At 45.6% G+C, this 22,544-nt stretch overlaps 1 protein-coding gene and 1 long non-coding RNA gene across 3 annotated transcripts in view; one reads left to right on the top strand and one right to left on the bottom strand.

The window, feature by feature from the left end:
* Positions 1–3,790: 3,790 nt before the first annotated feature.
* Positions 3,791–8,425, bottom strand: LOC309519621. The gene is made up of 2 exons (XR_014213893.1): positions 8,040–8,425; positions 3,791–4,106 (listed from the first exon to the last, which is right to left on the bottom strand). It is a non-coding gene; the product is annotated as an uncharacterized lncRNA (long non-coding RNA).
* Positions 8,426–14,154: 5,729 nt separating this feature from the next.
* The window catches only part of DOCK5 (dedicator of cytokinesis 5), a 147,306-nt gene continuing 138,916 nt past the window's right edge, over positions 14,155–22,544 (top strand). The window contains exon 1 of one of the 2 annotated variants that reach the window (XM_082200204.1): positions 14,155–14,375. In XM_082200204.1, the coding sequence (XP_082056330.1) occupies positions 14,333–14,375 (43 nt within the window). In that variant the 5' untranslated portion in view covers positions 14,155–14,332. The remainder of the gene's footprint in view (positions 14,376–22,544) is intronic. The other variant, XM_082200203.1, reaches the window with a different exon arrangement.

Below are 22,544 nucleotides of genomic sequence, written 5' to 3'. Positions count from 1 at the left end.
AAATGTTATCACCTGCTAATTACTCCAGATCAAGTGACTGCTAAAGGGGCAGATGCAGGGTCTAGTTCAAAAGTTGGCAACTCTTCCTGACATACATACATTCTATCAAGTGAATGTTGGATCAGCAATTAATCTTCCCCTCAACCCATGGTGCATGGTGATTTTCTATCTTTTAAACAAATAACAACAACAACAACAACAACAACAACAACAACAACAACAATCAATGTATACATTCATTGATATGTTCATTCTTGTCTTTATATGAAAAATTTGCAAGAGTCCTTTGGGGGTGGAAGGATGGGAGTTTCTATGTGACTCCTCAGACGCTAACCAATTGGTGCTGTTTACAAAAAGCTTTTCTTTACAAACTTGCAAAACCTGCTAGCCGACCTCTGTACCACAGATGATGGAGGAAGCCAAATCAAATGAGGATCTGAGTACAGTGGTGCCCCGCAAGGCGAAATTAATTCGTTCCGCAATTTTTGCTGTCTAGCGAATTTTTCTTCTTGCGAAGCACGGTTTAAACGGTTTAACAAAGTCGCAAGACGTTTTCATCTTGCGAAGCAAGCCCATAGGAGAATTCGTCTTGCGAGGCAAATCGCGAATGAAAAAACCTTTCGTCTAGCGAGTTTTTTGTCTTGCGAGGCATTCGTCTTGCGGGGCACCACTGTACTGTCATACCTTGGATCCCACACGCCTTGTGAGTTGAATGGTTTGGCTCCCAAATGGCACAAACCCGGAAGTGACTGTTTCGGTTTGCAAACGTTCTTTGGAACCCAAACATCTGACGCGGCTTCCACTGCTTCTGATTGGCTGCAGGAGCTTCCTGCAGCCAATCAGAAGCTGCACTTTGGTTTCCAAACATTTTGGAAGTCGAACAGATTTGCAGAATGGATTCCGTTCGACTTCCGAGGTAACAACTGTACATGGACAGGAACATGTGGAGATGTGTGAAGCTCTGTGTACTCTGGTCCCAAGTTATGAAGGTCAAAGCCAGCACTGTTATAATGGAGACTTGACGGAGGAGCATTGGTTAAGCCCGAGACATTTCTGCTTCTTATCTTGTACTTGGTACTGTACTTGTTCTTGGTAGGTAAAATACATTGATTCTACAGCAGAGGTCAGCAAACTTTTTCAGCAGGGGGCCAGTGTCCCTCAGACCTTGTGGGGGGCTGGACTATATTTTTGGGGGCAAATATATGAACGAATTCCTATGGCCCACAAATAACCCAGAGATGCATTTTTAATAAAAGCACACATTCTACTCATGTAAGAACACCAGGCAGGCCCCACAAATAACCCAGAGGTGCATTTAAAATAAAAGGACACATTCTACTCTTGTAAAAACATACTGATTCCTGGACTGTCCGCAGGCCGGATTTAGAAGGCGATTGGGCCGGATCCGGCCCCCGGGCCTTAGTTTGCCTACCCATGTTCTACAGCTATGTCTCTTGAGAAGTTTCCAATGCATCTGTTTCTACTTAGACTTTGGCAAGAAGGGCTGTTGACTTTATAGAGCTCTGCAAAGATGGCCAAGAAGTTCAATGTGCAATCAATAGAAGACTCATCCCCCCAAAGAGAGATGAAGGCAATAAGGAAGCAGCATAAACAAGAAGTAAATAAATATACGTTTTATAATGAGGGCATTTATTAGATAAATGCAGTTGGCTAAGTCAATACTGATGTCTTGTTCTCCATGTTGCTTCCACCCTTGTAAAATGAGGAGCTTTTTAGAAAATTGGTTTTAGCTCATGCAATGAGGCTAAGAGAGAAAGAAATGCATCTTTCTTAGATTATTGATTTTTGCCCACATCCAAAAATGAATAGATGCAGTCTTCAGTACATTGCTGATGGGAAGAAATGCAGCCCATCACCACCAACTGCCCCAAAGATAGTGTTTCCATTGCTCACCTGATGGCTTTGTTCTGCCTCCACTGTTGGAGGCAGTTTTCTTCAGACTACCAGCTGCTGGAAACTGCAGGAGGGGGGAGCACTACGGCATCTGGTCTACCACTGTGAGAACAGGATGCGGCACTAAATGGGCCACTGGCCTGATCCAGTAGGCTCTTCTTATGTTGTGTTGTGAGTTCCCTCTGGGCTATTGGCTAGTACCTGTGACATCTCTAAGGTCAAGTCATACAGCTCTTTCCCTTTCCCAGGTCAGTTTATATACCGTTTAAACTTTTTTAAATGGTTAGCAACACTCAAAGGGAGATGATGGAGAATAGAAGAGAAAGAAAACGGCTACATACTCTTCTTCCAATGTCTTTTTATAGCCAATCCCAACATATTTTGAGGATGACAATAACTCTTTCATGAGGGATAAGCCTGACCTCTAAATCAAATATGAGGCAGAAACACTTTTGGCAACAACTTGTAACAGCTGCAGTGGTGATAAACCTGAACCCTGTAGAGGACTGCCAACTTTTGGGTCAGTTTCAAGCAGCTGTGACTTTGGGGAAAGAGGGTAAACATGAAATGAGTAACCCCCCCCCAAGTTAGCTGCTGTAGTTAATTGCTTTATAAATTTATCAGTTTTAATTTGATAGTTTATGTTTTCTGATGTTATATTGATTTTGTATGTACCCCACTCTGAGATTGTATAACGAAGGTTAGGTCATTAAATACATATAACAAATAATAAATAAATGCTAATTAATTAATGCCATGGAGATATTTGCTATCGCAGCAAATTAGGGATGGAAACTGTGACACTCCAGATGTTGGACTACAACACCTATGATCCCCAACCACTGGCCATGCTGAATGGGCCAGATGGAATTGGAGTCTAACGCCAGCTTCCCTTTCCCTGCAGCTGACCACTGTCACTGCTGCCAAACACACCAATGCAGGTATAGTTGCAGTCGTTGGTTGAAAAGCTGCGGCTGTAACTGGATCTGGCCCATGGCCTGAAGAAGACCCTCCTGTCACCCATATCTTAAGTGTTTCCTAAGATGGAAACTGCAGTGATGAGAGTTTGTAGTAATGAATAAAGCTGAAACAAAGACTAAGTTGTATTGGTGAGTGCAATTAGGTTGAGGAGGGTGAGCCTTTTAGGTGCCTATTTCGTCCTGGGATTCAGCTACATTAGTAAAGAGACAACGAATCAAATCCGTTTTAAACATGCAACACCAGATGGCGCCAGAGAGCAGGAATTGTTTGAAAGGACATTTCTCATAGCAAGTTTTTTATTTTGTTAAAACGATCTAATTTCTGACTTATTTATAGTGTTTCTTTCCTGTGTTTCGATCCACTCAAGGTTCCTAACACCTCTACCTCCTTAGAAGGTAATGGGTAAAGGTAAAGGGACCCCTGGCCATTAGGTCCAATCGTAACCGACTCTGGGGTTGCGGCGCTCATCTCGCTTTATTGGCCGAGGGAGCCGTCGTACAGCTTCCGGGTCATGTAGCCAGCAGGACTAAGCCGCTTCTGGCAAACCAGAGCAGTGCACAGAAACGCCGTTTACCTTCCCGCCGGAGCGGTACCTAATTATCTACTTGCACTTTGACGTGCTTTCGAACTGCTAGGTGGGCAGGAGCAGGGACCGAGCAACGGGAGCTCACCCCGTCGCGGGGATTCGAACCGCTGACCTTCTGATAGGCAAGCCCTAGGCTCAATAGTTTAGACCGCAGCGCCACCTTGGCCTCAAAAACTAAGAACCTGAAGTTTGTGTCATAAAACATTCTTCATCTAGACCTGTTTGGTTGGTATTTTAAATCATATTGCATGATGGCATCACTTAATGGAGCTTCTGTATTTCCATGCATTTATATTCAGGCCACGTTCATCCTTATTATGAAATAAAGCTTTATTTTCCTGTAAGCCTGGACTAAAGTCATAACTCTTCATGGGTGGGATGTAGATACAGAAAGGAATAAAGGAGGAAATATGGGCAGGGAACTGCCATTTCGTTGCAGGATTTGGCTCTTTATGACATGCTGCTGCTGCTGCCTTGCTTCAGACATGAAGAATGACTGGAGCCCACAGATAATTCAACACTTGCATAGCTTGTCGTATGATCAGGTATTTGTCTTCACTAGGGAGAGAGAGGAACTATAATCTCTGACTCATATTCAGACCCTCTGTAGCTGTGCAGAGCAATTCTGCAGAAAAACAGAGACATTGTTTGTCATGATTTACAGTGCAAGCCTGACTGTTTCTGCTTGGAGGTAAATCGTATTGAATTCAATGGGACTTAATCTCAAGTAAGTGGGGTTGGAGTTGCATCCCCAGTTGCCTAATCATCTCCTGCTATGGGTGCAACATACCCACCAGTATTTTCTCATCAACATTTCATGGAAGCCCCCCTGCATAAGGAACCATTTATGTTAGGGTTGTGCACCAACCACAAGATTTGGTTTTGACTGTGATTTCGCACTTTGGAAAACAATTTGACCCAGGGTCGGAAGCCAAACCCCAGTTCACAGAGATAAAGTTTAATGCTTCTCCCATTCATTTGCACGTGTATCATTCCAAAGTGTGAATGTAAGCAAGCTCACCTTCAGATTTGGGGTGGTGGCAGCTCCCCTCCTATGTCGGAGGGTGCCAGTGAGCAGAGCTGAGCATCACCAGCTGAATCTGAGCAGTCAGGGGTTTGGGGTGGGGATTTAAATGTGAATCCCTCAGCTCCACCTGCCCAGAACTCACTGGGAGCACTGGAAACGTTTTTTTAAAGGGGGTCAGCAATGGTAATATAGGAAGCAGCCTTATACTGAGCTTTATGGGTACTTAATACCGAGCTCGGTGAACTAATGGTATATCTTCTCTCTCTACATGGAGATGCTGGGGACTGACCCTGGGACCTTGCACATGCAAACCAGGAGCTCTATCACTGAGCTGCAGCCTCTGACTCTCCTAGGGCCCTGCCAGGGCACTAAGATCCCAGCAGCTGCTCAAGGGTGCCGCAAGCTGACACCAGGCCTGCTTGCAAAGAACTCCAGCTGCGATTTAACCTTGGCACGGTTGCCTCCACCACCAATGTTCTTAGTAGCTCAGCTTTTGAGATAATTAATCCACCTCTGCTAATAAGGCTTTTATGATTCCATGTTTCATAAGAATGAAATGAATAAAGAGTGGGAAAAAGATGAATAAAGAGTGGAAAAAAACCCACCAGAGTTCACTGAAGGTTGATGATAATACACTGGCTACAGGGCAAGCTTCCATGGACTAGAGACCACTTTGTCAGTTAACTGTCCTTCAGAATATTTGGGTTGTTAGTAGTTTCTGCACTCTCTGCTGCAGCCACAGGGGGGCATGAGAGTCATCTCTTCTGCTACTCCTCAAGCTGCCCAAAAAATTCTGGTCATAAATTGGCTTATTTTTGTGCATTTAAAAAGAGAGAGAAAGCATTTGTTTGGTTAACAGCTGAACATGTGATAGGATGTGGAATCCTGACATTCCACATATCTAGATATGAACACCAAGATTATATAGTAGTGTTCCCCAACCTGGTGCCCTCTAGACGTTGTTGGACTTGACTCTCATCATTCTTGGCCATTGACCATAGTGACTGGAACTGGTGGGAGTTAGTCTAGAGAGCCACAGGTCCTCCTCACAGGTGAGGCAGTGCATCTTCATGTCTAAAAAAATGACAGTGTTCAGACACAAATTGGGAGACATATTTGTTTGCCTTTGGGGCATGGCTGTCAACTGAAATTTCAGCAGTTGGTATTGCTTTGTGATTTTAGCTTTAGAAATGTATTTTTAAAGAATGTTTTTATTGCATAGATTGTATTTTTATGCAGAGCATTGCCCTGGGTTCCCATGGGAGGAAGGGCAATATAGAAATAAATTAAATTATGTTGTGACGCAGAATGGTCACTTCATTTAGCACTGACTTCCACTAATACTTCCACACAGCTGCACCAACAGGACACAGCACACACACCCTCCACCCTCCTGAGAAAACCCATTGATTCTGATTTCATTTTCTTCTTTGGTAGATCTACAAAAACACACACCAACAAATAAATTTTAGAAAGGGGCAAGCTTAGATGTGGATGCACAAAGCCTTGGTTTGTGCTCTGCTCCGCCTTCCTTCCTGCCCAGGGCAGCCCTGCCCTGCCTGTCTCCCCAGAGACGGTGCGTCACGTGAGGCTGAGGCTGGGTCCTGGTGGCAGCAGTGGCCATGGAGAGGCAACAGGGGGCTCCTGCACAGCCGCCACTGCCACCACTGAGAACAAGCACTGGCTCCTCCTCCTCCAGTTCAGTGGTGGCAGCCCTGGCAGGGGAAACAGGGGCATTCCAGGATCAAATCAAATCGGGGTGGCTTTTGTAATTTCAGAACTGTCCCTGGAAAATAGGGACACTTGGAACAGTTGTTCCAAGAATCTTGGCAACTGCAGTTTGGAGAAAGATCTGAATGTGTGTCAAAGGTACAGTTGTGGATGTGACCTAACAAAATCATAATCTACTGATTACTTTTATTATAACACTCTCCTTTTATATTTATTTTCTACCAAAGTGTGTGGCTTTGCTTTTGATGTTTGGTCTTTCTGAAGATAGACTCCCTACCACCTTTTGAGTCTATGGTTCTAAAATGCTCACTACAAAAGAACAACTGCTATAGCTGTTTGCTTGTTTTAAATTACTTTCTGCTGAATTGCCTTTCCATTTGCTTGAACACTTTTAAACTGGAGTGGGGAATTTATTCCAGCTGGCGGGTCCAATCCAGACCCCCCCCCCCCCGCAAAAGCACTATCATGCCACTTTAAAATTCATGGCTTCCCTGCAAATTTTCTCAGGTCTGTGCAAATTTTGCAAGCATTTCCCTTCCCTTTTTTTATTTATCTCATAAAATATATACACTGCTCGATGGGGGGGGGGGATGACAACTCAAAACCGTTTACGAAAAAAGATAAAACTATAAAAATTATCACTACAGCAATAATTTACAGCAGTAATTTAAAGTCTACAAAAAGTGTTAACACAACCACAGATTGAAACAAATTAAAACTCACATCAACTTTCTAAATATCTAGGCAGGCTTGTTTAAACAAAAATGTTTCCAGCAGGCACAGAAAAGAATACAGTGACAGTGCCTGTTAGGTATCAATAGGCAAGGAGTTCCAAAGTGTAAGGGCTGCCACACTAAATGATGGAGCACTTACAAATGCGGATGCAGGAATTACGTGACACCCGCAGTAGTGCCAATTCCACTGATCACAGTGGTTGAGTGGGCAAATACGGGGTAAGGCGATCTCATAGGTAAACTGGTCCCAAGTTGTTAAGAAACACCTTGAACTTGGCTCAGTAGCAAATTGGCAACCAGTGCAGATCTCTGAGCACTGGCGATTTATGCTGACCTTTACCAATGCACTCTTCCCCATAGGCATTTTTGTATCCCTTGTTTGGCTGGAGAACAGCACCACACAATGCCAGAGTCCTTCTCATTGGTCAGCCTACTTTGTTCTGGCAAAGGAGCAAGGGAAGGAAAATAGGAATTACAACCTATTTTGAACTCTTCATTAAACTACACTGGTCTGGACATGCTGCATTTTGTTTTTGGCTTTTTAAAGAAAGCCTTTTATGTATATTTGACTCAAGTACAGCCAGTCAGCACACAAAGTATGCTCAGGGCAGATTTGGAGAAGAAGCATAAGGCAGAATTGCAGCAAAATTTTGGCCTGTTTAAATAGAAACTGGGTGTATCATTGTAGGATCCCAGCCAGAACAGGGTGACTAACAACTTGTGCATGCAAGGAACCCTTGAGCTGCATTTTCCCAACACTGCTGACCAGGTGTTGGTTAGCACTCCTACCTTTAAAGGTGCAGTGCATATTTGTTGAAAGAATCCTAAGAGTGTTTCTTCAGAAGGAAGGCCAGATCTACTTATGCAGCGAGTTGGGGCCAAATCCCGGTGATGTGGACGCTGTAGAGGTTAGGAAGCTCGTTTTTGAAAGCTTCTCTGCAAGGAGAAAAGTAGCAAGCAAGGAATGAACTAAGCTGGAGCATGTCCCCTGCTTTGTGCGTCTATTTATAATGTGAAGGGAGGTTTATATTGTTCTTGAGTAGCATTCAAAACTGGCATCCCTCACCTGCAGCCTGAAGTGGTACAACTTTATCGCAGGATTGTGTCTTGAATTTGATTCTACATGTCTTGATTAAGTCTAAGAGCGAGCTACAAGATAAGCAGGAGGAGGCAGCAGAATTCTGGAATGTACCATTAGGCTGTAGAGGAACAATCATTTCTTTTACTCTTCCAGCCCAAGGACAACTGAGCATGCTCAGTGGGCACATCATGCTCGCTGACAGCAAGAATTAAAAGAAAACAGGGAAGAATGGAGGAGGAAGACTGGGATAGGCTGGCTGTAACCCTGAACAGGAACATTCTACACGGCAACATTTTGTTACAGGTTCCGCTTGTATTCACTAAAATGCACAACTATGTTTGGCTTAGTGAGAGGGATACAGAAGCTTCTGCTGGTTGTGAGGAAGCCATGGCTTTCATAGAATCATAGAATCATAGAATCATAGAGTTGGAAGAGACCACAAGGGCCACCGAGTCCAACCCCCTGCCAAGCAGGAAACACCATCAGAGCACTCCTGACATATGGCTGTAAAGCCTCTGCTTAAAGACCTCCAAAGTAGGAGACTCCACCACACTCCTTGGCAGCAAATTCCACTGTCAAACAGCTCTTACTGTCAGGAAGTTCTTCCTAATGTTTAGGTGGAATCTTCTTTCTTGTAGTTTGGATCCATTGCTCCGTGTCCGCTTCTCTGGAGCAGCAGAAAACAACCTTTCTCCCTCCTCTATGTGACATCCTTTTATATATTTGAACATGGCTATCATATCACCCCTTAACCTCCTCTTCTCCAGGCTAAACATGCCCAGCTCCCTTAGCCGTTCCTCATAAGGCATCGTTTCCAGGCCTTTGACCATTTTGGTTGCCCTCCTCTGGACACGTTCCAGTTTGTCAGTGTCCTTCTTGAATTGTGGTGCCCAGAACTGGACACAGTACTCCAGGTGAGGTCTGACCAGAGCAGAATACCGTGGCACTATTACTTCCCTTGATCTAGATGCTATACTCCTATTGATGCAGCCCAGAATTGCATTGGCTTTTTTAGCTGCCGCGTCACACTGTTGGCTCATGTCAAGTTTGTGGTCAACCAAGACTCCTAGATCCTTTTCACATGTACTGCTCTCAAGCCAGGTGTCCCCCATCTTGTATTTGTGCCTCTCATTTTTTTTGCCCAAGTGCAATACTTTACATTTCTCCCTGTTAAAATTCATCTTGTTTGTTTTTGCCCAGTTCTCTAATCTGTCAAGGTCGTTTTGAAGTGTGATTCTGTCCTCTGGGGTGTTAGCCACCCCTCCCAGTTTGGTATCATCTGCAAATTTGATCAGGATGCCCTTGAGTCCATCATCCAAGTCGTTGATAAAGATGTTGAATAAGACCGGGCCCAAGACAGAACCCTGTGGCACCCCACTAGTCACTCTTCTCCAGGATGAAGAGGAACCATTGATGAGCACCCTTTGGGTTCGGTCAGTCAGCCAGTTACAAATCCACTGAGTGGTAGCATAGTCAAGACCGCATTTTACCAGCTTCTTTACAAGAATATCATGGGGCACCTTGTCAAATGCCTTGCTGAAATCAAGGTAGGCTACATCCACTGCGTTCCCTTCATCTACCAGGCTTGTAATTCTGTCAAAAAACGAGATCAGGTTAGTCTGACATGACTTATTTTTCAGAAATCCATGCTGACTATTCGTGATCACAGCATTCTTTTCTAGGTGCTCACAGACTGTTTGCTTAATGCTCCAGAATCTTCCCTGGTATTGATGTCAGACTGACTGGGCGGTAATTATTTGGGTCCTCTCTTTTCCCCTTTTTGAAAATAGGGACAACATTTGCCCTCCTCCAGTCTGCCGGGACTTCGCCTGTTCTCCAGGAATTCTCAAAGATGACTGCCAGTGGTTCTGAGATCACATCTGCCAGTTCTTTTAATACTCTTGGATGCAGTTCATCTGGCCCTGGAGACTTGAACACATCTAAACTAGCCAAGTATTCTTGTACTATCTCCTTAGTTATTCTGGGCTGTGTTTCCTCTGCTGAATCATTTGCTCCAAATTCTTCAGGTCGGGCATTGTTTTCTTTATCGGAGACGACTGAGGCAAAGAAGGCATTGAGTAGTTCAGCCCTTTCTGTGTCCCCTGTTTGCATTTCACCATCTTCTCCTCTGAGTGACCCCATTGTTTCTTTGTTCTTCCTTTTGCTACGAACATACCCATAAAAGCCTTTTTTGTTGCTTTTAACCTCTCTAGCAAGCCTGAGTTCATTCTGTTCTTTAGCTTTTCTGACTTTGTGTCTACACGTGCTGGCTATTTGTTTGAATGCTTTGGTGGTTTCCCCCCTTTTCCATTTTTTGTACACATCCTTTTTTAATCTTAACTCAGTTAAAAGTTCTTTAGATAGCCACCCTGGCTTCTTTAGGCACCTTCCATGTTTCCGTCTCATTGGTATTGCCTGACGTTGTGCTTTTACTATCTCCCTCTTAACAAACTCCCAGCCATCATGAACTCTCTTTCCTTTTAGTATTACTGTCCATGGGATCTCACCCAGCACTTCCCTAAGTTTTATGAAGTCGGCTTTCTTAAAGTCAAGAAATTGAGTCCTAGTATGCTTGGCTGCTCCTTTCCGCTGTATAGTAAACTTCAGAAGAGCATGATCACTCGCGCCTAATGATCCTTCCACTTCTACCCCACTAACCAGGTCATCAACATTGGTTAGGACCAGATCTAAAATGGCTGTTCCTCTTGTTGCTTCTCCCACTTTCTGGACAATGAAGTTGTCTGCAAGACCAGTGAGGAATCTGTTTGACCTTATGCTCTTGGCTGAGTTTGACATCCAACAAATATCCGGGTAATTGAAGTCCCCCATTACTACTATCTCCCTTCCTTTTGCATGCTTGGCCATCTTTCCCTTCATTTCTTTAAAACCCTGCCTGGAAACAGAGCGGCACCGCGCAGCAAGAAAGGCTGGCGACAGCATTTTAGGGCATGACTTGAATGTCGTCATCATGGGTCCTCCTGGGTAAAGCATTTCCCTCCTCTTTAAAGCGCTGGCCCATGTTTATTCATCGCTAGCAAGGCAGGGATCACAAGGGATGGACGCATCTCTTGGGATGTGAATTTCAGTTGTCCAAGCTTCTTAATGTTCCAGTCTTAAATTCTGTTCTTCACATTTCGGTAACAATCTGTTTTTTTTCAAAAACAAAAAAGCAAATCATCATGAAAATACACCAGCAGTTTAGTGTGCATTTCACCACATATTTCTGTGTGCAGTTTGGACTAATATACAATTTCAGCAAGCAACTTTCCACCATATAATGAATTTTTGTATGCTATTTTCAGAACTATAGGTGTTGTTCTGCACACCTTCCCCTAGCTTATGCATTTTTGTAAGCATTATACGTGGGACGGGGTTGCGCTGTGGGTTAAACCAGAGAGCCTAGGACTTGCCGATTAGAAGGTCGGCGGTTCGAATCCCCTTGACGGGGTGAGCTCCTGTTGCTCTGTCCCTGCTCCCGCCAACCTAGCAGTTCGAAACCACGTCAAAGTGCATGTAGATAAGTAGGTACTTATCTGGTGGGAAGGTAAATGTAGTTTCCGTTCACAGCTCTGGTTCGCCAGAAGCGGCTTAGTCCTGCTGGCCACATGACCCGGAAGCTGTACGCCTGCTCCCTCAGCCAATAAAGCGAGATGAGCGCCGCAACCCCAGAGTCGTCCACGACTGGACCTTACGGTCAGGGGTCCCTTTACCTTTTCCTTTAAGCATTATACTTGGCTGCAGAACTGCATTACAAAATTTGGAGAAGTGTAGATTTTGAGCCATGTCTCAGTTTGCATATTGTTTTGAAAATTTGATGGGTCCGCCTTTAAATGCAAACTGAATGAATTTCTCACCCCTGTGACCCAAAACCTGCCTTTAACCCAAACATGCATTTGGGATCCCATTTCTTTTTCCTCCTTCTTTTACCAGATATTTGTTGGGTTGTATCATCATCATCATCCTTATTTTATTACCTGCCCTTCACCCTGAGGTCCAGGGTAGGTTATAACAGTTTAAAATACAGTCTAACATAGTTTTAAAACTAACAACAACAACAAAAAACCAGTCACAAAAAAATAGGGTGGATCCTGATTTGGGGGCAGTGGAGGGGCTATCAGGAGATTGATAGCGTTGCCATATTTCAAGAGGTAAAAAAAGCTTTTTTAGGGCAATCGCCTGATAGCACCTTCACTGCCACAGAGCCAGAAACCCACCACTGATTGCAAAATATACTGAAGAGAGTGTAAAATATGCTGCTCTCCTAGGCCAAGTATCATGTTGCTAAAATCAAATGCTCCTCCACCCTCTAATTCATTTATTTAGAAGGTATATGGTTTCTAAGAATCTATTCTCTCGAATTTGTGCCTCTCAGCTTAACAGTTGGATTGTGCATATCAATCGCTGTGCAGAAATTAGATCAGGTAGATATTTAGGTGATTGGCAGTGATCAGTAAGGATTTCCGACTCCCAATTGTTTAAAAATTACAACTGCAAAATGACTTCTTTAGCCTAACTTAGGCAGCTGAAATGAGGAAAGCTGGGGCAACTCAGTCAGATGGGTGGGGTACTATTAATTTTATTATTATTATTATTATTATTATTATTATTATTATTATTATTATTATTATTATGGCTGGATTTTCTTCTCTTTAGAAGAGGAAAAGAAGCAGTAGACCACACAGAACTATCATTCTTTCTCTCTCCTGCTCTCACCAGCAAGGCTAGGCCTTTCGTCCCTTCACAGTTTGCTTGTTTTCCTTTTCCCTCCTCACCCATTTTTCCTTACTTGTTGGGTCTTTTTATACTGTAAGCCTGAGGGAAGGGGCTGCATTATTTCTGTGGATTTGCAAGCTGCTCTGTGAGAGCTTTTCCAGCTAAAATCCTTTGTCTAAGAAGGACTGAGTATTTCTAGGATGAATGTGAAACTGTGACGCTCCCTTGTTATTTTTACTATTGGATCCTGAATGCTGTTTATGTAATATTGTTATATATGTATTGGAATATGGTATTTTGTATGTTGTCAGGTTGTTATTGCATTGCCATGTTATTATAAGATTGTTTTTGTAGTGTTTGTTTGTTTGAAACACATTCTTGTTTTTTAGTTACAGATAGGTAGCCGTGTTGGTCTGCCATAGTCAAAATAAAAAAATTCCTTCCAGTAGCACCTTAAAGACCAACTAAGTTAGTTCTTGGTATGAGCTTTTGTGTGCATCTGAAGAAGTGTATCTGAAGTGTATCTGAAGAAGTATATCTGAAGTGTATCTGAAGAAGTGTGCATGCACACGAAAGCTCATACCAAGAACTAACTTAGTTGGTCTTTAAGGTGCTACTGGAAGGAATTTTTTTATTTTGTTTTTTAGTGTTTGAATTGCATTCCTCTTTGTTGCAAGCCGCTATGGGCACAAATAAAAGGAGTGAATAAGCAAAACTACCCCACAGAGGCAGAGGGTTACAGTGCAATCCCACCCTTATCTATTCATGCAATCATGGCATTGTAGAGATCTACTCAGAAGTAAGCCTACTGAGTTCCATGGGGCATATTCCCAAGTAAGTTGGTACAGAGCTGAAGGCATATAACACATACCATAAGGGCCAAACTAGACATGACCCCATCCAAGTCATGAGCGGCTGCATGAATGAGGTTTCCCAGCTTTTTCTTTTAAAAGTAAACCGAAGTCAGGCTGATCCAGATGGGGACGGAGGCGGCGGGAGGGGGCTTTCACCCTTTGCCCCCCTGCCCTTTGCACAGGAAGGCAAACTCCCTTCCTTGGAAGCCCTGGAACCGCAGGTAAGGCTGCTCTCCTCGCCAGCGCTTTCCCGGGAGTAAGTCCACTTGCGAAGCTGAGTGCCGGGATGCTTCCCCCCAGGACTGGGATCCCGAGGAAGCCCCGCTGCCCGTCTGCCGCCAGCCCTTCCCCGTGGCGGGCAGCAGGGCGGAGCAGGTGATCCCGCCCCTGCGCTCTGACTCGGCGGCGGCGCTGCTGCTGCTGCTGCTGCTGCTTCTGCTGCTGCACCCTCGGGCCGGCCGGGCGGAGCAGCGCAGGAAAGTTCCTCCGTGGACGGCGGCGCCCGGCGGCTGCGGGAGGGCACTTCTGCGGCGGAGAGGGCAGCGCCGCGGGCCGGATCCCGCCCCTGAGCTGAGCATGGCGGCGGCGGAGCCGGGAGCCGCGCAGGCCGGAGGGGGCTGACTTGGAGCCGCCTGCGGGCTGGAAGCACCGAGCGCGGAAGAGGCAGAGAGCGAGAGAGCGAGCGGGGAGGGGATCCCTCCCAGCCCCGGCATGGCCCGCTGGATCCCGACCAAGCGCGAGAAGTACGGCGTCGGTGAGTGATCGCAGGCAGAGGGATTGCTCTCCCCCCGCCCCCGCCCCTTACTTTACTTGCGGTTCCCACGTGCAACAACACGCGTGCCGCCTGCCTCTTCTTCCTTGGCCCGGGTCGTGGGGACGCGCCCAGCACCATCTGAATTAACCCTCTGCTTGCTTGCTGAGTTTCCTTCCCAGCACTATTCCCCGCTCTCCTCGCCCTGGATAAAGTCCATCCTACAGCAGAGCTGCCACCCCCACCCCCACCCCGTCTTAGATCAGATAACACCCTCGTTTGTGTGAATGGTTACATTTTCCGGCGCGGGTCGGCTCAAAAACACCACCCATTGAGTTCAATGGGCCTTACTCCCGGAGGGAGCGTGTGTAGGATTGCAGAGCGTTTGGGCAAACGTTAACTCCACCATAGCTCTTGAACTCGGGAGGAATAAATCTTCCTTCTTCCTTCTCTCTCCAGTCTCCACACCCCCCCTCTTCTTCTTTGAAAGTTTCAGGAGGAGAGCATTCAAGATCCTTTAAGCTGATTGGTTACCCATTAACACCTTTTTCTGATCTGTCATCCCGCCTGGATGGGGAGAGAGAGGCGGGTGGATTCCCTCTGCTCCACACCCAGAGGGACCTCTGATTCACGCTGCGGAGGGTTGTAAATGTGGAATAAGGAAGCATTGCTCTGTGTGAGTTGAGGTGGGGGGTGTAAGGCTGCATGTTCTGACAAAGGTCACTCTCTGCTTTGATGGTCTACTTATGGGGCTTTTCCATAGAAGTCATCCTTCCCAAGTTAAACTGTCTTGGAACCAGGGCTTTTTTTCAGCCAGAGCTCACTCAGTTCTAGCTCCTCTCAGGTGGGCATCAATGCCATTAAAAGAGAACAAGGGAGGCGTTCATGGTGAGTTCCGGCACCTCTTTTTTAGAAAAATGGCACTGCTTGGAACAGTCATCCAGCAATCTTAATTAATAATAATACCTTTTCCCTCAAAGCAGCTTACAGATAAAATAAGAGCAGCTAAAAACATAAGGGAGAAATCATTAAAAACAATTAAACATTAATAGAGTTAAAAATGTATACAGCACATGTAGAAATACACACACACACACACAATTTCTTAGAAACTTACAAGCACAACAAAATTGGCACTGAGCCAGCCCCCCCCCCCCATTAAAAGTAGACGTCCACCTGTGTGCCCATTTCTGTATATCTCTATACCAGTGCTTCTCAAACTTGGGTCTCCAGCTGATGTTGGACTAAGCTGCTCCCCCATCATCTCTGACCACTGGTCCTGCTAGCTAGGGATGATGGGAGTTGTAGTCCAGCAACAACTGGGAAAACACTGATTTGTACAATATATTTATGTGCTCTTGTGACTAACCCTCGGTCAGGCTGTGATGCCTAGTGGTGGGTCTTTTATGCCCGGTGAAGACTAATGCCTGTGGGTCCCCACATGTTGCTGGACTCCAACTCCCATCATCCCTTCATCCCTGTGCTGGCTGGGACTGGTGGGAGTTGCAGTCCAACATTGTGACCCAGATGTGTTTTCCTCTATTCTCAATGGTGTAAGAGTTGGTTGAGGTTGCTCAGTGAGGCGCTTTGTATGTGCTCAGAGACACTTCACACGTTCTCGTGCAGAGTGCTTAACTGAAAACAGGAGGTGGGACTAAGCGGGGCCCTGGCCAAAACCAAGTCCTGTTCGTGTTCGCTGGGTCTTGGGGGTTAGAGCACTGGATTTAGACTGGAGAGACTTGAGTTCAAATGCTGGCCTGGCCACAAAGCTTGCTAGGTGAAGCTGGCCTGCTCTGCCTCACAGGGTTGTTGTAATAATTGTAAAAGGGTGAGGGGGAGAGTTATGTCTGGTTCCTTGATGCAACCTCTTCCCCAATGCCTCTTCCAATCTTCCCCCAAAGATTGCTGCTCTCATGTCACTGCAAAATGGCATCCTTTTCTTTCAACTTCCAGTTTTATTCCATGCTCCCAGCACTGTGTTTTCCTTTGACTTGCCTTATTTTGCCTTTTAAGCCCCCACCAGGGTGGCATCAGGGCAGAAATCCAGGGTGCCACGGGGCGAGAAGGAGCTCCCCGACCCCCATGCAGTATGGGTGGCCCAACCCATTTTGATATGAGTGAAGTCATAAAACCATGAGGTTTGAGGCCTAGTTACCAATCAACACCTAGGCTAGAGGTTTCCCAAACGTTTTTTATAAATGGTTTTCTTTTCAGTTCTGTTCTGGTCACCTTATCTCAGAAAGGATGTCTTTGAGCTGGGAAAGCTGAAGAAAAGGGCAAGCAAAACAGACCTGTGAGTTGGAGCGCCTTACCTGGAAGGAGAGGCTGAAGGGGCCTTCCCCACCCAGGTGCCTTTCAGGTGTTCTCTTCTACAGCTCCCGCCAGCCCCAGCCAGGAAGGCTGGGAGTTGTGGTCCTAAACGTCTGGGGGGCAGCAGGTTGCAGGAGGGTGGGCAGAAATATTGACAGGAGGGAAGATTCATAAGTGAGTTTAAAAGAAAAGAAAAAGACAAGGAGCTGCAACAAAATGTTGCAGCATGAAGGTCTCCCTATTCAGTATTCCAGCTTACAGTATTCCCTTCCATTGCCTCACTGACTTCCTGTCCTTGCTCCTTTAAAGTACTTTAGTACACGCGTACCTTGGAAGTCAAATGGAGTCCGTTCCGGAAGTCCGTTCAACTTCCAAAACGTTCGAAAACCAAAGCGCAGCTTCTGATTGACTGCAGGAAGCTCCTGCAGCCAATGAGAAGCCGTGGAAGCCCTGTTGGACATTCGGGTTCCAAAAGAACGTTTGCAAACCGGAACAGTCACTTCCGGGTTTGCAGTATTCGGGATTCAAAATGTCTGAGTTCCAAGGTGTTTGGGATCCAAGGTACGACTGTATTAAGTAAATGTAATACTGAACTTTTAGTCCCAACTGCACAGTTACCTCTCTCTCTTACAAGTTTTTATTATTATTTGTGCAAACCTTCTGGGTTCCCTGAAGTCTACTGAAGCCTCCCTCTTTTGTTTGTGAATAGTACCATTTTGGCTACATAACCAGCAGTGCTCACAACCTGAATGTAGGCAATAGATGGACTTGGGTTGTTGCTGGAACTTCGAGGCATAAAGAAATAAATCTTTATGAGCAATGTAGGGCATTCAGCTTGACACCTTTGATTGGGAGTCAGACGAATTCATAGTGGGCAAGTCTATCAGTGGCTATTGTCCATGGAAGCTAAGCAGAACCTCCAAGGACAGAGGCAGTGTACCTCTGAATATCATGTGGTGAACTATAGCAAGTAGGTGCGTTGCCTTCATGTTCTGCTTAGGGGCTTCGCAAAAGTGTTTGGGTGGCCATTGCCGGAAATTGAATGCTGGTCTAGATGGGCCACCCATCTTGATCCAGCCAAGGACTCTGCACATGTTCAGGTTCTCACTGAGAAGAGAAAGGCAAGAAATCTTGCTGCATGCTATTGTCTGCCCTGCCAGGACCAACTGGAGTCAAGGGGTGCTTGTTGGTTGTCCTTGATTGCTGGCTCTCTCTCTCTTTCTGGTGGAACAGAAGAGTGAAAAGAGTGAAATTCTTTAAGTGCCCACTTGAACTCCAAGCAAGATTCCAGTGTCTTCCTACCCCTATGATGATGTGAGATGTTGTGCTTTGGAAACCCCTGGACTTTACCTTCTCTCTCTGCTAGGGACACTGGAGGAATTTGATCTTTGCAATACAAATTGTACTAATGCCCAGAGTAGAACATAGCAAGTCTGTCTGTGTTGCAGTTCTTGTCTCAAAACTATCAACCGTATAATGTTTTTAAGAATGTGGCCTGTAAGATAAAATACAATGCGAAACATTGAGGTGTTTTATTATTTTGACATAGTTGGTTGTATCCAACTAACTTCTACTTAGAGTAAACCATAAATTAGCCAAGTCCGTTGAATTCAGTGGGTTTGCTCTTAGAATGATTAGCATTTGACACAACCCAATGTTTTGAAATACAATATATTCAAAATATGTATTTAAATGCAAACTTTTGTGCAGATAATGTAGAAAAAGGACAGAACATACTTAGGGCTGATCACTTAGGGCTGGTGAAAGTGACATGAGCTGGAACCGTACTCAGGCTGCAATTGTACTCTCTGACCTGGGAGTAAGCCCCATTGAATTCAGTAGGACTTACAGTTAGAAATGTGTTGTTGTGCATCCTTGCTCTGCAAGACCAGTTCCTCGATACAGGATTGCACTTGGCTTCCCTGCAGGTAAAAGATCTGTTGCCTCTCTTTGCTTCTTACTTGGTTGGGCCTGCTTTGCACATGTCAGCCCTGTCCATAGGAGGGTTTTGCACCTTGGGTGCCAGAGCAGATCGGGATGTATCACCAGCCTAACATTGGAATGTATCACCAGCCAAACACTATGAGATGGGGATGCAACACACACACACACACACACACACACACACACACAGCAAGCTAGGAGCGGGCAAGGATGAGTGCTGTCTCCCTGCTTTGGATTGCTCACTAGCCTCCCCAGCCCCCAGTCCCTTCCCCTCTGATTTCTCCTCTGAGCTCTGGTGTGCATCCAGCTGATCTCACCACTCCTTCACCCCCCCCCCCGCCTGATTCTCCACGCTCCTTCACCCATCCACTCAATTTCAAGCCCGGGCCAGAGTTACTTGTCCCTGCCACCAGTGGCGTAGCGTGGGGGGTGCAGGGGGGGCCGGCCGCACCGGGCGCAACATCTGGGGGTTAGGGTTAGGGGGCGCAAATCCACGGGTTAGGGGGCGCAAATTACTTGCCTTGCCCCGGGTGCTGACAACCCACGCTACGCCACTGCCTGCCACTGGGCGCAGAGAGACTTGGGAGCGCTGGCAGCTTCACTCGCAGTATGCCACCAGGTGAAGCTGCTATTGCACTCTGGCCATCATACCAGTCCTGGGTGATGTATCACCCAGGCCTACTCAGTGCCCAGGAAAGCTACGGGCTATGTAATCTGAACAACTGATGTTTGGCATAAGTCTCTGTGCTTGTGGCTGCATTATGGTTATGGCAACAAACGGTGCAGAATGCAAAACATTTCATGTCCTGGCCGGCGTGATTCATGCTCATCTCTCCTTATAGTTCATCCTTATAGTTCATATTTCCTCCTTATAGTTCATCTCTCCTTATAGTTCCTTATCTCTTCAGCCATAAGAACTAGAAAATTTAAGAAGAAAAAGGGCCACAGAGTCCCAGAATGTTGAATTCTGTTGCAGGACACCAACTTGTACAAGCACATATGTGGACAAGATGTGTCCAGACGTTTGCTGGACTAGGCAAACTCTGGTCCCTGAGCAAGTGGAGGGACGGAAGAAAAATATCTCTTGCAGACCTTCCCACTCAGCATGGGGAGAGGTTGGGGGCTGAAGGTCTGGGACAATGTGTCTGGGCACATTGGGGTGGGGGTTGTGTGCGCACGTCTGCCCCACCAACCTACGATACAGAGTTTGTGTATTTAGGCTGTCACCTGAACACAGCTAAAGTGTGCAGACCTCCCATGATGTTACTCTTTCTAACTTCTCTAGGTGTATTTTATTTTTCGATTCAGAAGCTGCTTGGAATATAGTGGTACCTCAGGTTATATACACTTCAGCTTACATATGCTTCAGGTTACAGACTCCACTAACCCAGAAATATTACCAGAATGAATTAAGTTCTTAACCCGAGGTACCACTGTACTTCCTCAAAGTGGATATAATGGACTGAACAGGCTGCTTCTAATCCTTCGTGCCTTGACTGAGCATCCTAGCATCCTTTATTCTAGTGGCAGTCTGCATGGCCCCACACCAATGTTTTATAAAACATTTTTTTAAAAAGCACTTCCCTTCCTTTTGCCTTCGCAGGCACGCTTCTGACCCTCTTTTGTGGAATCTTTGGGTTCTCCCACATTTTGATCTACGAGTTCCTCTTCTCACATTAGTCATACATACATGGATGTTTTCATGTACACATAACTCACTTCCCCATGTGTGGTCTCTTCTTCCTTAATGTCGCTTGGTGTCCCCCCACCGCAGTGGTCTCCTTTATCAGTTTGAGGGAGGCTCCGGGCATCCTTTGCATCCACTACAGAACCTCCCAAGTTCAGTCTCCAGATCTCCATTGAGAAAGAAGAAGTGGGACCTGCAACAAAACGTTGCAGCATGCCGTGCTGCTTTTCAGTGGTCCAGGCACCTCATGCGATTCTCTCTTTCCCCACACACCTGCCCCACAGTCAGTTTCCATTCTTTGGCCACTGAGCATGCCCAGATAGAATCAATTTTGGGGTCCCCCACTCTCCATTTGGCTTTTGTTTCATTTTGTTGGTGGGTTATATGATGTCTCCTGACAACACAGTTTCCAGTCTATTCCCACATCAGTTTTCTTTCCCCACAAAAAAACCAGTTTCGGGTTTTGTTTTGATTTTTGAAGTGGGTTTGCTGCACAATAGCACCATATTCACTTTAATAGCACAGCCCTAATTTGCTGATATGCAATTGAATCCCACTTGCAAAATATTAACGGTCTAGGAGCATCCCATATCACTTGATGAGTTATCACCAGATGATATAATGTTGAATACATAAACTGATTCCACTGGAAAGCGTGGCATAGTTGTGGGATTTCACACATTCATGGATGCTTCCAGGCGTTGTGATTAATCCGAATGCAGGCATCCTTGCTAAGAGCATAATGTATAGAATCGTAGAGTTGGTCAGTTAGTCCAGCCCCCTGCAATGCAGGAATCTCAGCTCCATCATTCATGGCCATCCAACCTCTGCCTCAGACCCCGGAGATCCATTGTCAGTCAGATGGCAGTGCTGGCCTAGACAGACAAAGAACCTGGCCTGGTGTAAAGCAGCACCCTACGTTTTACATTTTGTACTTTGGCACAGATATCAAGAGTACAGAATAAGCACATTTGAAAGTGCCTTGGGTTGAGTCCGAAGGGTATATGTGCCTGACGTTTGGGGCATTTCCTTTTAAAAAGCTCAGAGGGAGAAACCAAAGGTTGACCTGGCAGGACTGGAGAACCTCAGGCCCAGGGGCCAGATGTGGCCCTCGCCCCCTCTATCTGGCCGCCAAGGCTCTCGTCCAAAGCACCCTCCCCAGGTCTTATATCTCGCTGGTTCCACTTTGAACTCTTGTTGTGTGTTTCTGCCTGCCTGGAATGGATGCTTGTCTTGATGGAGGATAGAACAGTATGAGTGAGAGTGAAAAGTAGCCTACTTTAAAAATGTGAAATTCACGTTTGTTTCTCTGCCCGCTTTTGCCATCCACCGCTGGCATTGGAAGGTTGCCCAGAAGGAAATGCCCTTGAGGATCTACTTCTGTGTAATTTAGAGGCACACATAAAATTCTGCACATGTTCCCCCTTCAGACGCAGACAGGGCTAGAGAAGTGGTGGGGTGTTTTGTGGGGTGTGTGTACATCTGTTCTTCAGGACAGAATGTAAAATGAAGACCATGGAGAATTGAAAATCATACATACACTTGCCCAACTTCCTTGCAGATACAAAGAGCCTCCAGAAACCAGGAGCAACACAAATAGCCCTTCCCAAGCTTGTTTATAAGTTCATACTTCTATGGATGGAGCCTTTTCCAAGAGAGATGCTCAGATAGCCTCTACATAAGTAGCTGCTATGCTGGTAAAAAGCATTTTATTAATTGGAAGGACTGTAGCCTAAAGGAAGAGCATGTGTCCTGCATGCAGAAGGTCCACAGCATCTCCAGCTAGGGCTGCAGATGCTCCCCTCCCCCGCTCAAAACCCTAGAGAGCTTCTGCCAGCTTCTGCCAGCCAGTGTAGACAATACTGTCTGACTTGGTATAAGGTAGCTTCCTATGTTTGCAATTTGATTACAGGGTACCTTTGCAAAAAGAGGTATTCGATAATATGTATGTTGAATGTCAATAACTGAAACTGACAAGGATTACGGTGCATCATGCATGGGGAGTTCATTAGCACCTCCTGGGGCACTCTGATGTTATCTGGGTTCTGTAATCCTTTGTGGTGTAAATTCCTGTGGGGTCTGAGAGACCTTCCTTTTTCTTTCAGATCAAAACTCGCTGGATGCAAAAATAATAAAATCCAAAAGTACTGAACAGTTAATTGTAGCATAAGCATAAAGCAGCCTATTGTGCTGTTAAAACATTTTCGGTATGTTGTGGGCATTTATACCAC

Source organism: Podarcis vaucheri (assembly GCF_965113315.1).
Source record: "Podarcis vaucheri genome assembly, chromosome: 15".
In the NCBI taxonomy this organism is placed as follows: domain Eukaryota; kingdom Metazoa; phylum Chordata; class Lepidosauria; order Squamata; family Lacertidae; genus Podarcis; species Podarcis vaucheri.
This window is presented reverse-complemented; position numbering and strand designations above follow the sequence as displayed.